This window comes from Setaria viridis, chromosome 5 (assembly GCF_005286985.2).
Source record: "Setaria viridis chromosome 5, Setaria_viridis_v4.0, whole genome shotgun sequence".
In the NCBI taxonomy this organism is placed as follows: domain Eukaryota; kingdom Viridiplantae; phylum Streptophyta; class Magnoliopsida; order Poales; family Poaceae; genus Setaria; species Setaria viridis.
In genome coordinates, this window is record NC_048267.2 from 13013854 (window position 1) to 13031712 (window position 17859).

The 17859-nt window shown below is 42.0% G+C and overlaps 2 protein-coding genes across 2 annotated transcripts; both read right to left on the bottom strand.

The window, feature by feature from the left end:
• Positions 1-216: 216 nt before the first annotated feature.
• LOC117855988 (cleavage stimulation factor subunit 77) lies at positions 217-9677 on the bottom strand. The gene is made up of 23 exons (XM_034738394.2): positions 9402-9677; positions 9182-9277; positions 9039-9101; positions 8854-8963; positions 8616-8716; positions 8468-8529; positions 8221-8361; positions 7885-8013; positions 6988-7034; positions 6485-6548; positions 5668-5788; positions 4857-4915; positions 4704-4772; positions 4479-4619; positions 3594-3658; positions 3281-3377; positions 2964-3023; positions 2266-2418; positions 1604-1670; positions 1416-1526; positions 1044-1154; positions 728-904; positions 217-648 (listed from the first exon to the last, which is right to left on the bottom strand). Exons 1-23 carry the CDS (start codon positions 9411-9413, stop codon positions 437-439), a joined length of 2268 nt encoding a protein of 755 aa, XP_034594285.1. The 5' UTR covers positions 9414-9677; the 3' UTR covers positions 217-436.
• Positions 9678-10234: 557 nt separating this feature from the next.
• Positions 10235-11567, bottom strand: LOC117858143 (transcription factor MUTE). The gene is made up of 2 exons (XM_034741155.2): positions 10970-11567; positions 10235-10806 (listed from the first exon to the last, which is right to left on the bottom strand). The coding sequence occupies exons 1-2, from the start codon at positions 11516-11518 to the stop codon at positions 10648-10650; spliced, it is 708 nt and encodes a 235-aa protein (XP_034597046.1). The 5' UTR covers positions 11519-11567; the 3' UTR covers positions 10235-10647.
• Positions 11568-17859: the final 6292 nt, after the last annotated feature.

Here is a 17859-nt window from a genome sequence, read left to right on the forward strand (position 1 = left end):
TCCTCAAATTCACATCCAAGGATTTTTAGCAATATAACACTAACATCATTTAATACAACAAAATTAACTTTCCATCGATTGGGATGACAAGAACCGAAAGCGACTTTCTGAAGTTGTCGTCCCCTCAGGCCCGCGACACTACAATCCATAAAACAACAGAATGGCATTGCATTGGAGGGGTTGTTTTATTAATCAACTCAAAGCACTTGGATGATATGGCACTCTTGAAAATAAAAATAAATAAAACACTCTACTGGGATTGGCCTTACACACGGCTTAGCAAGTTAGCATCAACAGTCTCGGTTTGGTTCTTACATTACTCTGCAGCAATGTAAATTCTGAAACACAGCCACTAGATGAATTCCATTAAAGTACAACATCTACGTCTGTACTGTGATTTGCTAAAAAAAAATGTTAGTAACTACAGTACTAACAACTAGTCTGTGCTCGCAGAGTGGTCCCCGGAGAAGGCGCTTCCACCACCGGAGAAGGAGAATGCCGAGGATCCAGACTGCTGCGAGGCAGCGGCGGCACCACCCACGCCCAGCCCGCGGCTCCTCTGGATCTGCCGAAGCCTGAATATGTCCCTTGGCACTGCAGCTTGGCTCTGCACCGTCGCGGCATCTTCTTCCTCTTGCACCCCGTGTCCTGCATTCCATTCCCATTCCATCGAGCTTAGATCACCTCAGAGTCCATTTAATCACACAGACAGTGACGGGTTACTTACTTCCGGCGTCCTTCCTCCTCTCTCTTGGAGGTCTATGAACAGATCCATTCTGGTTCAGGCCAGATTTGCCAACGCCTGAGAGCTCGCTCGCACCACTTGCTTTCCCAGCATTCTGTGTGACTGGCAAGGTGCTCTGCAGCAGTACGCTGAGCACCACATCAATATCCGGTGATGGTCCTGCCAAGATGTTCACATATTCAGCGTGTACTCAAAACAGATCATTCAGCTGTGCATGTCATGCAAATAGGAAGCCCTCAGCACTCAACAGCCCACAATGAAGGCAATACTCTACGAGAGAGGAGTGACGTGTGACGACCTTCAATAGCAGGCAAGTTCTTGATGAAAGATGCCGTCGCTGGAGAAAGCGTTTTGAGCATGTCTTCAACCTCCTTTGTGTACCCACTGGTAGCAGCTGAAAACTCTGGACCTGACAAATCAACATTGATGTCTTCAAAACAACGATTTTCCAATCTTGCCAACCAAGGGGTTGGACTAGTCTAAAAAGCAATGTCCCATGGTCAATCCAACCACAAACTCTATTCTATAAACCCTTCCCAGGCTGATAAAAACAGCTAGGTCATCCAAAACACAGAAAGGAATGGAGTTCTGCTAGCTTATCTTTTGTCAAAGGAAAATGAGCTCAAACACAAAAGTTTTGGAAAAGTGTAAAGTTCTTCCATGCAAATACCTTTCATCTGTCTCGGATCATAAATAACCATTTGGGAAGTCTCAGGACGAACAACTTTTGCAGATTGTGGTAGCAACCTCGTATTTGCACTAATTCCGAGAGTACCTTTATCTGCACCAGAAAAAGCATACACATTCAGCAACTTTACCATATAATGCAATGACATCCTCTAAAAGAAAGCGGCTCACCTAGCATATTACTGCTATTTAGCAAAGTTGATCTGTCGACCTTCTTAACAATGTTTTTTGCAAGCCACTGCAATAGTAAAATTAAGAAAGATAAGTGAGGCTTCTCCATGGAAACCAAACAGTAACTGTGAAAAAACTGCATCGGAAGTATCAACCAGCAAAACATTACATTTCTGACCCAAATTAACTGAGAATTCAAGGGCTGCACCCAAGTTGTATCATATTATTGGTACACGAAATCTACTCAAATATTTTTAATTTATGGGAGCATAAACACTCTAGCCCCTGGAATCACTAGTCTGTACCTTCCAATTGTTGCAAGAAGCTTGCAGAATCACTGCTGAGGCCACACATACAAATATATATACTTTAGGCAAACTTGTTAATCTAAGTTACATCAAGTATGTAGTCCAAACAGTTACAGATGTCCCTTGGTGCGCAAACTTTTTAAAGACTGCACATTACACTAAGATCAGTGGAAGTCTTTTTTACCTCAATAATACTTTAGCTTGTGAGTGGATTCCAAATTGACCGCATAACTCACAAACAGATAACTTAATTTGGTTATTTAGTACATAACTTCACAGCCGGTACAGGAATGCAAACACAATTGCTTATGTATAGATCACACAAGCTTAATGTATAAGTTGGATAGTGCAGACCTCTTGTCTCACTAGATAATCCAATTCTTTTGATGAACATGGCCAAAGATCCATATAACTGTATCGAGAAACTACGTCATGAAGCGTGTTTTCTGATGCAGATAGGACATCCTCTGATGTCCTAGATAGGGCCTCCTTCCTTCTTTGTTCAACCTGAGGAAACACAATTTTTAGGTATATTGCACGCAAAAAATGTAGTTCTCCAGTGAAAATATGAAAAATACTTATAAGACTCAGAAACATGAAAATGCTAAAAGAGAAGGACTCAGAAGGGAACACTGAAAGATGGGAAGAAGGAAGTGGAAATGTTAATTGACAAAGCAGTATGGCACACATGCTAGTTAGTAAGAAACATGCAACTGACCGTATAATGGGAAGGCAAGTAAAGGAAAGAGCAAAAGCTAACTGAACCATACACCATGATTTAATATTATCTATGGTACTTGCCGGCACTGTTTCATAAACTATCAATGGATAGTATGGTTCTAAACTTCTAATGTAATCCATTGTGGGGAAGCTTACAAAAAATGTGTTGTAAGCTACACCAGGGATGGCACATCCAAACCACAAATACGGAGAACCAGTCAATTTTAACCACAACTGTGCACTTGTGAAAAAAAAGGCATATTTCATTGTGCAGTGACAACCTCAACATGCACTTTGCACAGATTTACAAAACTAATGAACAGAGCTTGTACCTTAAGCATGCTTGATAAGTCCCCATAAGTCTGCTCAAATTGAACAAATCTTTTCCATACCTACAAGATAATAGCAACATCCATTAATTCAGATAACAAACGTATCTATATGCATTTTGCACCTCTAACAAATATCCAGTAACATGACTACATTAGTTGCCAAAGCAACTGAGAATTCCAAAAAAAAAGGCATAAATAGCCAAATTATGAGCTATTAATGCTTATTGGTACTGTCAAAGTTCAGTGCTGATTAAGACCTTGCTTAAGAAAATGCGAAGTGATGCAGAAAAGGCATCACAATATAACAAAAGGCTTACCTCTGCGGATTTCTCAGGAGGAAGTAAGCTTAGTGCTCTCTCAAACAAAGCACGCACATTTCTATCATCATTTAAACGACACAGGAAGTCTGCATATCTGAATAAAGCATCAGTTTCAGTAATCTTACTATAATATAAAGCAAGTGCAAATCCTTCTCAGTCCCCAATATATGAATATAGCATTTGACACACATTAATCAGTGGAGCAAGTGATTTTCAATATATGCATGAGAGCATAACAGACCATAAAACACATGGTCATTCTAGGGGAGAATTGCCAATTGAGTCAAAGAAAAGGTTAAAAAAAACTTACTCAAGGATGTATCCTGGCTCATGCATAAATCTCTTTAAACCTGCTTCAAAAACACTTTGTGCCACCTATAAGAGCATACTTACCATATGTTAATAATGAACTAACTATAGCAAACTGAAGGAAGAAATGAAATCAAGAATCAGTATGTATATAATATGAAATGTTGTCTTCAAAACTAACTAGAATTGAGCTCAACGTAAAATGCTAACGGAATTAGTATAATAGTCCACAAAACCTACTTCCTTAATCCTTATCATATCTAATGCAACTTTAATGGATCAATTTTCTTTTCAACACCTGCATAACTTTATGAAAAGCGTATCATATGGCATATTTGCTTCATGAAAATGTATGTGGAAACAAGATGGCCAGCAGAAAAACATCAGTGCACCATCATTGGCTTATTAAAACCAAATTTCACCACTCTGCCGGTTTCAGTTCGTAGACAATCTGTGTCAATCTTGTGCAGCTTAAATTGGATGGCATGGAACTGTATGCCCCAAAAAACAAACAATCATGGGATGAATTCTAATCCTCTGCATGACCCAAACTACTCACTAGGATGGCCAGATTAAAAAAGGTCCCACTTTATGTAGCTTGCCCAGAAAGGACATGAAGGCTTTGTTGCTGACATGGAAGATTACTTAAAAAGGTTCCAAAGGATAAATACTAAAAGTGAAAGATGCTACAAAGTGAATCTATAAACGTTATTGAAGATATGATTTTGTGATGAACTCATGGTTTTTGAAACTTGAACTCAATGCTACATATTAGACCCTATGAAACCTACACATTTATTTCTAATTGTCTTCACCACTCTATCAAACCAATATTGAACCTATGAAAAACAAAGGAAAAAAATATAGATGCCATCACTTTCACAACCTTTGCATCCTTGTCGATGCAGAATGCCATTGTAGCATAAGCAACATACACATGATAAGTGCAGCTTGGTGACTTCCGAGCATCCAGAAAGTACTTACGAGCTGCTTCAATGCCTTCAGTTCTTCTTAAGAACCGAATAAACTACAGTAGGAAACCACAGCACAAATTTATCACAAAGTGCTCAACGATAGAACATAAGTACATCAAAAAATAATGCCACCTCACCTGAATGTGTGCAAGTGAGGTTACACTAGCATTTTCACCTAGAAGAGACTCGTATATTGTCTTAGCGGTCTACAAAGGAAAGTGTATATGAGAAAACAAAGATTATCCTAAGAGAGATTCTAGCTTATTAGTGTTGAAGGGCAGGTAATGGACCTGTATTGCCCCTCTGGACTCTTCCATTTCAGCAAAGGCATACTTAAGTAATTCAGAATCTAGGAAAGAGAATTTCAGGGGTCAAATTAGGCCAGAAACGCTGCTTTAGATGTAACAAATCTAACTCAAAATGGATACAAAAAAATATTTCCCAGGTCTGCTCGATGCAAGCATGCAACATGATTAGAATTACGAACTACATGTCACTCTCTGATATCTGTAGTATTCAGCATGATTTAAGCAGGGCAGTTGTTATGTTATTTAAGTATATAATACATTTATCACAATAAAGAATTCATGAGGTTCACTAGTAGTCCATTTGACTGTAAGCAAGACATCTACTACAACAGGTTGGTGGTTACAATAAAGAATTCATGAGGCTCACTGCTCCTTTCAGTTGACAGATTGAATTGTTCACTTGCTCTTGGAACACAAACTGAACTGCCCAGGGCATGAACTAACATGTGGGTACACAGACAAGTGGAGGCATTCAATTCAATATCCTCCTCGAAAATATGCAGTGCCTTAAATAACCTCCTCAAAGATGTCATCTCCCGGTGGTAATGTATGTCCCCCTGGAGACGTACTTAGGGAATATTCCAATTCATCTATGAAATTTATTTAAGTAAACCAGTCATTTAGTTCTACCATGTAAAGTCTGCAACTCCTGGCGGTAGATAAACCTATTTGAAACTCTGTTCTTGTTTTTCCCCGACATTCCTTCCAGATACATACTCCAAAATAATTCATTGACTAGTCGAACGAATATCCATAATTGAATTAACTGCCGAATCCATTAAGAAAATGTTACCAGGGATCGCCTTTAGAGCACGCTGAAATATTTTGGCTGCCGAATCCATTGAACCGTTCTTTGCATGCCACATAGCATAATCGTACCATATATCCGGATGATGATATAGATACATCAGGCACTGGCAAAAAAAATGTAATAATTAAATCAATTGCATTCGGCCCATTGACCATTTACAAAATCTATATGTTCCGCTGTGCAATGGCAGAACCAGTCAATTCAGGCCTCAAGGTTAAAAGATTCAAGGTAAGAGACATTTCTATAGGGTACAGTAGCCCAAATAGCAACTTCAGTGATTTTAATTGTATTGGGTAAACTAAAACAATAAAAGCAAGAACTACATAGAAAATCTGAAAAGAAAATCTCAAATACGCAGGAGAGATACGTATTATTCCATTAATGAAGAACAAATCTGAAAACTTCAATTTGCTTCCATAAAGTCAAAGCACATAGAAGATGTTTTTTTCCCTTTTTGACCATGAAATGTGGGGGTCTTCACAGTGTATAAATACAAAGGAGTAATGAGCATTTGTACAAGAAAGGAAAGAAAGAGACGGGTTAGGAAGTAAATACAAACTCTAGCCTATAAACTATTTAGCCATAACAGTGTATAGACAAGATGTTTATAAATGTCCTAAACGAGATATTTACACATGTCAAAAATATGATCACACTGTATAAAGCTTCCTGACTAGAGTTAAACAAAAGAATGATACATGCAGTATCATCTCAATCGTAGGCCTCTAGCATCACAGTATACAGATAGAAATAAGCTTAGGCCTCTAGCATCTAAGTGTACGGATAGAAATAAGCTTACTTGCTCATAAGTAAAGGTAACACGCCTATTAGCTGTTGTAACATCTATCCTTTGAGGGTTCCCCCTAGATTGAAACAGAATTCTTGCAGTTAGTAGAGATGTAAGGACTAATCTTATATGGAAGTGACAAACTGGACAGCAAGTTAGAGTTAATGGTTCGATCCATAATTTGCCCCCACAGAATGACCATAAAGAAAAGAAAAGGTATATACAGATCGCAGAACATAAACAAGCTACAACTTACAGTTAAGCATAGAAAACAAAAATGCTACACTAAGTTCAGAAGGCATGATCAAATTGTACATGTAATAAGTCATACTCTCTAAATTGCAAATAAATAAAAACTATATAATCATTTGAAGGTGGAGGTAAGAGGATAAGAATATGAAGAACAAAATTAAATTAAGTGGCCCTCTATAAAATTAAATTAAGTGGAGGAAGAAAAACATGGGTGATTTTTCACTCATGGCAACGTAGCATGTGTGACACAGATGCTTACTCACTTTTCAAATGCCAAAAGTCTTTTCCATGCCATACACTGTTGCTCTTCCTGTGAAATAAGTGAACAAGTTATCTGTCACTCATATAGTAGTCATTTGGACCTACCAGACTGAAAAGGAAGTGAACATAATTTTCCAGTGTTGAAAAAAATTGTCAGGAAAAGGTTCAATAATCCAAAGCAACATCAGTAAATGAAACACAAAAATTACACTTTATAAGGTAGGGTATTTGTATCTTTATTAAGTTTAATATGGTAGTCATAGCCTGAAATTGAGGAGAAACACAATAGCCCAAACACATTATGGGAGAAGTTCCATTTGATGCATATGAAACTGACCCAACGAAAAATTTTACTTTCACATTAAGCAGATGCAGTCCACAATAAACTTCTATTTGTGAATACTGGGCAGGTACTGAATGGACTTCAGCTAACTAGCTATACAGGTTGCAAGTTTTAGCGCATTCAATTTTTCTGTTTGTGGTAGTACTGCAGAAGCAAATTGAGGTGCAACAAGGGGGAGAGAAACTTCCATGTCATACAATTTAAGCTATCTTTCTAGGGGCAACAAACAAACTTCAAACTGAGACAACAGCAACCGCAGCAGAATGACAGAGCCTTTTAGTTCGAAGTAGGTTGGGGTAGGCTAGAGATGAAACACAACAAGAACCATCAACAATGAGGATATAAAAGTAGAAAACATGTATTAATAATATATTAAAACGTATTTCAAACTGAAACATGGTGTCCATACAACGACGACAAAGCCCTTAGCCCCAAGTAAGTAGGAGTACACTACAAATAGTTATCTATAAATATTTTTTAAGTCAACATCTATGGGGTTGCACCATAACTAGTCACCTAGTATGAATCAATATTAGGACCTGAGAAAATGGCTTACCTTGAAAGAGCCTGTAGGGGGGATGGCCAGCACATTCCAATCAATATCATCAATGTACTTTTTTCGCTCTCTATATACAGCTTTAGCACTGTTAAACTTTGGTTGATATTCAGATAACAAACCTTTTGCCTGGAACATGCATAAGTAATCATCAGCTCAAGTACGGTTGTACAAGCTATGAAGTAAAATGAAGTCAAGTTTACATTGCCAAAAGGTTGGTAATATTAAAACAGCAGAAAATCATATAAGAACTAAGTTTCTTTTTCCCAACACAACTTCTAGACTTGGCATGCTCCTTTGCAGAAAGATTAAAATCCAGACAGAAATTCCAATTACCAAGGTGCGGCTGACAGAATTCTCGAAGTTCTCGTAATCCTTCCATAGCTGTTCTACATGATTAGTTGGAACTAAAATTGCCTTCTGGTACACTTTACGTACAGTAGTCATGCGATGCGACTCTTCCTGGGGCGTCACAACCTAAAGAATTTGCAAGCCAGCAATGACCCAGAAAACAAACACAAATATTAAGGCCATGATGTTACAATGGGGAATCGAACAGGAAATAAGAAGTAGCACAACAGACCGGCATTGACTTCAAGAAAGCGATATATTCCATCCAAACAGGGCCAGAAGCGGCATCGTTCCCTGGAGATTTAAAGCTTATTAGTACATTCTAATCGAAAAGTGGCTTCATCACCAGACACTGCTTGGAATGAGAATCTTCTGCTTACCAACATAGTTCAGCATGAAATCAAAAGCCTTTTTTGTCTCATCGAGACCCTCAGAGCCCCTTTTATCGTTTATTCTCCTGATGAAGTTGATGTAACAGCGCCTGCAAGTTAGACCCGACCAGGGAGAATCAATGATCCAATGTTCTTGCATGAGAGCAGATATCCATGCGTGTCAACCCAGATAGATAGAGCATGCGTGTGCAAGGTTTAATATGCGGCAGGTGAGTTGAGCACAGACCAGAGGCTAATGTGGAGGCAGTTGAGCAGGCATCTGCTGAAAATCTGCTTGGTGGCATCGTCATTGTTGGTGGCCATGTAGGCTTCGACATACTGCTTCCAGTATTTGGCCTGCGCATCACATTGTTTGTCAGTACTTTGGCAGAACGAATGAGGAAGCAAAGGATCAAGCGAAAGTATACTGACAGCCGTGGGGAAGGTGGCCAGAAGCTTCTCGTAGATGGGGGCGGCCTCGTTGATGGGGAGCAGCTGAAATTTGATAGGGTTGGATTGGGTTGGGGGAAATTCAGTTGACGTGAGTAGAGCAGAGTTGGGAATAGAGGACTGACGAGGGCCTCCTTGGCGAGGATCTCGGCGGCCTGGACGTTGTAGATGTCGCTGCCATCGCCATGGCCGCCGACTCCTCCTCCTCCTCCTCCGGATTTCTGCACCAAAGCACGAGTGATTCAGTACAGTGATTGATTCCCCCATGCCACAGACGGAGGCCAGGCCCTAACTGTAAGGAGGTATGGAGAGAGGGACACGGGAGGAATTAGCCAAGCCACTTGCCTCTTCAGGCATCTAGGTATCGGTTTTCCGTCGAAGCCAGCGACCGTGGTTCAGTTGCGCCGCTCCGCGCCGCCGGTGGGGATTGAACTTGACGGGTTGAGCGAGGGGAGGGGAAGGAATAGGGGCGCTAAAGCTGAAGCACCGGTGTGGCGGCCCTGTTCAGTCGTCTCCCTCCGTTCTTCCCCTAGCAAGTAGCAATAGACTAGACCAGTAAGCGCGCGCGGTCGGAGGGAGGAGAGCGAGGGAGGAAGCCGGAGCTTGAAGACGACTAGAGAAGGGAGATGAGACGGAGGAGGACGAAGGGGATATGGGCCGGGCCGATTTAGCACCTGTGGGCCGTGCTGATTATAGTACCTGTGGGCCGGATCATACTCATGCTCCCTCGTACATATAGGGAGGGATTGGGCCTGTGGTACCGGCCCTACTATTCAGTTTGAGCTCACCGTCATCATGGGAATTACCGTCAATCCTCGTTGCAAAACGATCAGTAAAGTGTCGCTCACCTCTCACATGTTTCGTCTCACTGTCTCAGCTACCGATCACCAGACCACATGAATGTTGTTCTTAGATGTTTGTTTGCTTCTCTTAGTTGCATCTGATGAACATGAGTTATTTCGAAAGTTTCTGAATGTATATACTTTTAACTTGTTGATGAATGCCACCAGCAATGACCGAAGTTTGAGGTGTCGATGTATTGCTGCACCAACAACATTGGCCACCAACAAAGACGGAGGATGCATTTCTCGTACGATCAAAAGTTTGAGCCAGTGAGGAGACTTTCCTTTGAGCAGCATTTCGTCGCACAGCTTCTCAATGATGGGGGGACTGTGCTCTTCCGGAGACAAGAAATTGTATTTATAATATTATAATAACCGGCGGATTCTTGACTACAAGTAGTGGTCATACGCTTCATACAGATTACAGAGCACACATGGATGTGTGTAATTGTGTCGCACAAACTAAAGCTAGCTATCTAGCTCTACTTAGATCGACCTGCAGATAGATGAGAGAGACGAGGTCCATGGAACTTTGAGCCAGGACTCCCTTCGTTCTAAATTGTAGATTTTTTTAATTTTCTAGGTTCATAGATATTATTATGCACCTAAACATACACTATATATAGATGCATAATAATATCTATGAATCTAAAAAACTAAACCGACCTACAATTTGGAATGAAGGGCAAGAGCAAGGAAGGAGATCGATCTAGTGTAACTAGCTAACTAGCTGCATTATCAATCCGTCGTTATATGGTCATGGGCATGGCTGAGTACATGAGATTATTCTCCTGCTGGTCCACCAGCACCAGCTGCTCATGATCCTGCTCCTGCTCCCTGCCGCAGACGAAGGTCTGCTGCACCTCGTAGGCAAGGTCCTCAACACTGACCTGGCACTCCAGCCCGATCTGCACACATATATGCAACAACAACATGTAATCAGCTGCAGCTTCATCTATCAGTGCTTGCAACAAGCTAGGGTAAGGGCTTGAACATAATGCCAACAATTATAGCGCGCAATCAATAATGAAGAACAATATTAATAATGCATGATGCGGCGGATCGGCGTGCCTTGAGGACGAAGGAGTGGAGGACGGTGTCGTCCATGGTGCTGATGTTGAGGTGGAGCACCTCGAGGTGGAGGGCCTCGAGCAGGGCGACCATCGTGGCGGCCTGGCCGGGCGCGCGGCGGGAGAGCGTGCGCAGCAGGACATTGGCGCCGGAGATCCTGGCCTCCACGTCGGCCACGGGGGAGTTGCAGCAGGCGGCGAGCTCCTTCACCGCCGGGGCCGCCTTGCCGACGACCGGCGGGGACGGGGTGCTGCTCCCGGCGCTGCTGCTGGTGGCGCCGCCGGAGGAGGAGAGGAGGTGGGAGCGCGGGCTGGGCGTGGGGCTCGGGGTGAAGCCGAAGCCGCCGCTGCCGCTGCTGCTGCGGCGCTTCTTGCGGGCCTCGAGGGAGTCGAGCACCTGCTGCAGCTCCCGGATGAAGTCGATGGCGCCGCCGATGATGGACGCCTGGTCGCCGCGCTTGATGTACAGCGCCGGCGTCAGCGACCGCAGCACCTTGAGGTGCTCGTTCATCTGCCGCCGCCGGTTGCGCTCCACCGCGATGTGCGACATGGCTAGCTGCTGCTTGGTCGACGGGTCCGGCCGATGGATGATCGATGTGATTGATGTAGCTACTAGCTGCAAACACAACAAGGATACCCAGCTATATATATGCATCCATGGTGGGTAGGGTACGGTCGTCCCTGCTCTGGATGGAGCTCTAGGGAAGAAGGTTCGGCGCCTGGTACATGTCTGCAGCTAGCGCAGTTGCAGTTGCACGTACGCGGGCGCGGGGTGGGGACCACGCATGGTGCCTGCAGCGGTGTCGTATGTGTGATCGCCTTTTATTTTAAATATTAATACTCGATCGATCTCTTGTGCTATGGCTGGCTCCGATCCGATCCGATCCACACACAGCAACAGCATGCGATAGATGCAATGCATGCATGTCCCCGCCGTGACCGTGCGCGCGTGGAACGACGAGTAGCCAGCTACCTGTTGCATGCATGGAGGATGCACGCACGGATGGAGCGCCGCGGCATGCACGGGATCGGAGGTGAATGGAGTTCGTGCAACAAGCTAGCTGGGCGCAACAGCGACACCGGCCGGCCATGCTTGTGTGCATGACCCGATCGATCGGGAATAACTTAGCGTGCGGCATACCAGCATGCGCGTTCCGTATACGTCTAGCTACATCCTGTTTGCAGAAGCAGTACAGTAACCCTTTCTTTTTTTGAAACGAAAGAAAAAAAATTGAAACGAAGCAGCTGCAGTAACCTAGCTATACTCTTTCTCTATTGCTTCGGAGCATGATCGGTGATTAATTAATCAAATTATATGCAAGTTACATCACTTGCTAGATTGTTAACCCAGTGACGAGGATATCACCATCAACGATACATCCACACCCATACAAGTACCATTTTCTTCACCGATACAAGTAACAGTTTCTGGTCCTATTACTCGCGCCCGTGCTCGTCAACTTAATCATCAAGTAAGTTTACTCTTGAGTTCCTATCCATCATATTTAGACCATGAAGACGCGTGCACTCTTGTTTTGGTTAGGAACCGGGGAGAGTTAGGAACTGGGGAGAAGACTGAAAGGGAAAAGGATTCGCGCAGGTTGGATTCGGACTGCAGGACAGGACCAACTTGTGATGACCACCACTGTCGCATACGGACTCGGATTGGGACATTTAACTACTTCATGGAATTCTTATAAACTCTATTTTCATATGGATCTAGACTCAAGTCTATATCAATTCTGAGGAGGACGCAATGACCGAATTACTATCGAGAGGTTTTCTATCTAAAGGTGTTGCGTCGCCTTATTTTGACCCAATGGGCCATCTATCAAGTCGGGTCCATTAGGGACGCGTCCTAGGGTTGGAGCACGACCTCAACACCCTGGTGGTCATCCTCCTACCTTCGTATACCCCATAGCCGCCACCAAGGACAGTTGGATTTTGTTTAGATCAAGTTTAGCACTCGCTACTTGCTTGTAAGCGCGTGTGCTAGATCAGCCGCTCGTCTTCTTATCTTTGAAACCCCACCTTATTTCAGATTGAGTTTGAAACCTTCATCTTCATCTAGTAAATTCAATACTTGTTATACTTGTTCTTGCTAGTTCTTCGATTTCTTGCAGGATAAGTGCCCTAGTGGCCGGGTGACACGCTTCACAAGATCGTGGCAGCCATTGAAGGTGGTGTATCGGTTGCTAAGGTGCAGCTTGGAAGGCTGTAGTCTAGCTTTGAATGTCGTCTCCATCCACCAATCGAAGTTATCCCACGTCCTCTCATCGAAAGATCAGGAATCAACCCTGGCGGGTTCCTATCAGTTGGCAATTAGAGTAAGGTTTATCGGTGAGAGACTTCCAATTCTTCGCTGTTTTACTTTCCCATAGTCCAGAAAAAGCCCAAAAAAATTAGTAGATTAGTTTACCCGCAATCCTATAAACCCTTTGAGCCTTTGCTAGCACTGCTTAGTTAGGGCTTGTTGAGTTTTTGGTTGCATCGGTTGTGTCGAGTTGCTAGTCTTAGTTTTAGTCCTTTAGAGTTTCGAGTTCTTATCACGTTCTAGTCACAATCGTGTGCTACCATATAAACTTTTTGTTAATTGAATCCGAATACATCTTTGTATTCAAGTCCGAGTAGGAATCTGAGTTGTTTGAAACCGAATCCCACGTGGTGTTGAAGTTCAACTTGGAAATTGATTTTCAGTCCGAATCGGTTTTGAGACCGAATCCCACGCCGTGGTACCAAATCCTTTTGTTGTTGCGCTTGTGCTATATATATTGAAGTGTTCTAGAAAGGCAGCAGTAGTTCATACATATACTCGACTTCACCACATTGTGCATATTCCGTAGGCTCGGCATACTCCAGAGAGAGAGTATCTTTTTTTTACCAGAACACCCTTGTCCTTTTGGGAAAAGCTTGTGTGGTGTGTGATTCTTGTGAAGTCTTTTTTTCATACAATCAGTTTTGAGGATCCCCTGAAAAAAAAGGAAAAAAGGAAAAAGAAAGAATAAAAAATAGGAAGAAAAGGGTTGTTCATTGTGCTTGTCTTTTATTTTCCGGTGGTGTGTTGTGACTTCCTTTGTATCCAGGCTCGCGCCTCTAGCATGGTCTAGGCTAGGACCAGCACAATACCACCGTTGAATGATTATTCAACTTGCTTTTGTGACTAACATGGTGCTAGTACTTCCTTGCTTCAGCCTACCTACAACCCCACATATTTCGACTATAGCTTGACAGGTCCTGTTGTTGCGGCACAGATACACTTCATCCACGGTTGTAGACTTGTTAGTTGTCGTCCCCTCCTATTGAGCAAGGTAAGAATTGGTAAGAGCTTGTGTAACATGTTGAGAGTGAGCGTCGTAGCTACATCCTAATAGCTGTATATTTTTTTTGTTGCCTTTGTTCGACTAACCATGACAGGAGTAGAGGATAATCAGAATATGCCACATACTCCCCGCACCAAGAGCATCATACAACATTTTGAAAAGCTAGTGAAGGGGCACATGGAAAGGCTTGATGATGATTTGCAGGTGACGAATGAGAAAATTGGGCAGTTGGAGGCCACGCAGCTTGCACCAACACCAAGCTTACAGGGCCGGAGACGTCGATCGCTCATATGACAAAAGCCTTGCTGCTATTTTGATGTTATTTTGAGGCGCTTTGATGAGATACATGCCAAAACCACTAATGGGCATGATGAAGATAACAACAAGGATGAACGCATCGAGGACAGTTGGGATGCTGATACTAAACAAGATGACCCAGATGCTCATGATCGCTGACGGCTACGTAATAATCGAAGAGGTATGGGTGGTTACCGACGACGTGAGGTACATAATAATGATGATGCTTTCAGTAAAATAAAATTTAAGATATCTCCTTTTGATGGTAAATATGATCCTGATACATACATTGCTTGGGAAATTGTTGTTGATCAAAAGTTTACATGTCATGAATTTCCTGAAAATACATGTGTTAGGACTGCTACTAGTGAGTTCATTAATTTTGCTTCTATTTGGTGGATAGAACATGGCAAGAAAAATTCTAATAACATGCCACAAACATGGGATGCTTTGAAACGGGTCATGCGAGCTAGATTTGTTCCTTCTTACTATGCACATGATCTTTTAAATAGGTTGGAACAATTGAGATAGGGTGCTAAAAGTGTAGAAGAATATTATCATGAGTTACAAATAGGTATGTTGTGTTGTAACATAGAGGAGGATGAGGAACCTGCTATGGCTAGATTTTTGGATGGTTTAAATCGTGAAATTCAGGACATCCTCACTTATAAATATTATACTAACGTAACTCATTTGTTTCATCTTACTTGTAAAGCTGAAAGGGAAGTGCAGGGGTGACGTGTTAGTACCAAGACTAATATTTCTACAGGAAAATCTACATTATGGTAGCCGTGCACGACTACCTCTTTGACCGGATGTGCACCTCCACCCTCTCCCTCTCCGATTTGGCCGGCACCACCACCTCCGTCTAGCGACAAGCAACATGCTCCTCCCACAAATTCAGCAACCAAGACTACCCACAAACTAGCCACCAGTACCTCTTCGATTACATCCACGGGTAGAACAAGAGATGTCCAGTGCCATCAATGCAAGGGCTTTGGACACGTGCAATGTGACTATCCTAGCAAGCGTATTTTGGTGGTCAAAGAAGATGGTGGGTATTCCTCTGCTAGTGATTTTGATGAAGATGCACTCACTTGCTTTGCTGCTGACCATGCAGGTAGTAAGGAACAACCAGTACAGCAGATTGGTGCGGAGGATGCAGATCATTATGAGAGCCTCATTGTGCAGCGTGTGCTTAGTGCACAAATGGAGAAGGCGGAGCAAAATCAACGGCATACACTGTTTCAAACAAAGTGTGTCATTAAAGAGCGTTCGTGCCGTTTGATCATTGATGGAAGTAGCTGCAATAACTTGGCTAGCAGCAATATGGTGGAGAAGCTTGCACTTACGACCAAACCGCATCCACATCCATATCACATTCGATAGCTCAACAATAGTGGTAAGGTTAAGGTAACAAGACTGGTGCGAATTAATTTTGGTGTTGGATCATATCATGACGTTGTTGAATGTGATGTTGTGCCTATGGAATCTTGTCATATTCTTCTAGGTAGACCACGACAATTTAATACGGATTGCATGCATCATGGTAGATCAAATCAGTATTCTCTTATACACCATGATAAGAAAATTGTTTTGCTTCCTATGTCGCCTGAAGCTATTGTGCATGATGATGTTACTAAAGCTACAAAAAATAAAATCGATAGCGATAAAAATGCCAAATCTGTTAGTAGTAAGAAAGATGAGATAACATTGAAAGGACATTACTTGCTTGCTAATAAATCTGATATTAATGAATTGGTTGCATCCACTTCTGTTGCTTATGCTTTGGTATGCAAGTATGCTTTGATTTCAATTCACGATATGCAGCATTTTTCGCCCTATTGTTGGTAACATTTTGCAGGAGTATTATGATGTGTTTCCAAGTGAGATACCAGCGGGGCTGCCACCAATACGAGGGATTAAGCACCAAATTGATCTTATTCCTAGTGCATCTTTATCAAACCGTGCGCCATACAGGACAAATCCAGAAGAAACTAAAAAAATTCAGCGACAAGTGCAAGAACTACTCAACAAAGGTTATGTGTGTGAGTCTCTTAGTCCTTGTGTTGTTCCAATTATTTTAGTACCTAAGAAAGATGGAACATGGCGTACGTGTATTGATTGTAGAGCTATTAATAATATCACCATTCGATATCGACACCCTATTTCACGTTTGGATGATATACTTCATGAACTAAATGGTGCTGTTCTATTTTCCAAAGTTGATTTGCGTAGTGGGTACCACCAAATTTGTATGAAATTTGGAGATGAATGGAAAACTGCTTTCAAAACTAAATTTAGTTTATATGAGTGGTTAGTCATGCGTTTTGGGTTAACTAATGCACCTAGTACTTTCATGAGATTAATGAACGAGGTTCTGCGTGTTTTCATTGGAAAATTTGTTATAGTCTACTTTGATGATATATTGATTTACAGAAAATCTATGGATGAACATCTTGATCACTTACATGTTGTTTTTAATGCTTTACGAGATGCACTTGAAAAGTGCACCTTTTGCACCAATCGAGTGTCTTTTTTAGCTATGTTGTGATTCCACAGGAAATTGAGGTTGATCAAGCCAAGGTAGAAGCTATACAAGGATGGCCTGTACCAAAGACTATCACACAAGTGCGAAGTTTTCTAAAACTTGCTGGTTCCTATCGCCGTTTTGTGAAGGACTTCAGCACCATTGCTGCACCTTTGAATGAGCTTACAAAGAAGGGAGTGCCTTTTAGTTGGGGCAAAGTACAAGAGAACTTCTTCAACATGCTGAAAGATAAGTTGACACATGCACCCCTCCTCCAACTTCCTGATTTTAATAACGCATTTGAGCTTGAATGTGATACTAGTGGAATTAGATTGGGTGGTGTTTTGTTACAAGGCAAACCTGTTGCGTATTTTAGTGAAAAATTGAGCGGACCTATTTTGAATTATTCTACTTATGATAATGAATTGTATGCTCTTGTTCGCACATTAGAAACATGGCAGCATTACTTGTGGCCCAAAAAGTTTGTTATTCATTCTGATCATGAATCTTTGAAGCATATTCGTAGTGAAGAAAAATTGAACCGTAGACATGCTAAGTGGGTTGAATTTATTGAATCTTTTCCTTATGTTATTAAACTCAAGAAAGGGAAAGAGAATATTATTGCTGATGCTTTGTCTAGGAGATATACCCTACTGAATCAACTTGATTACAAAATCTTTGGATTAAAAACAATTAAAGACCAATATGTTAATGATGCTGATTTTAAAGATGTGTTGTTGCATT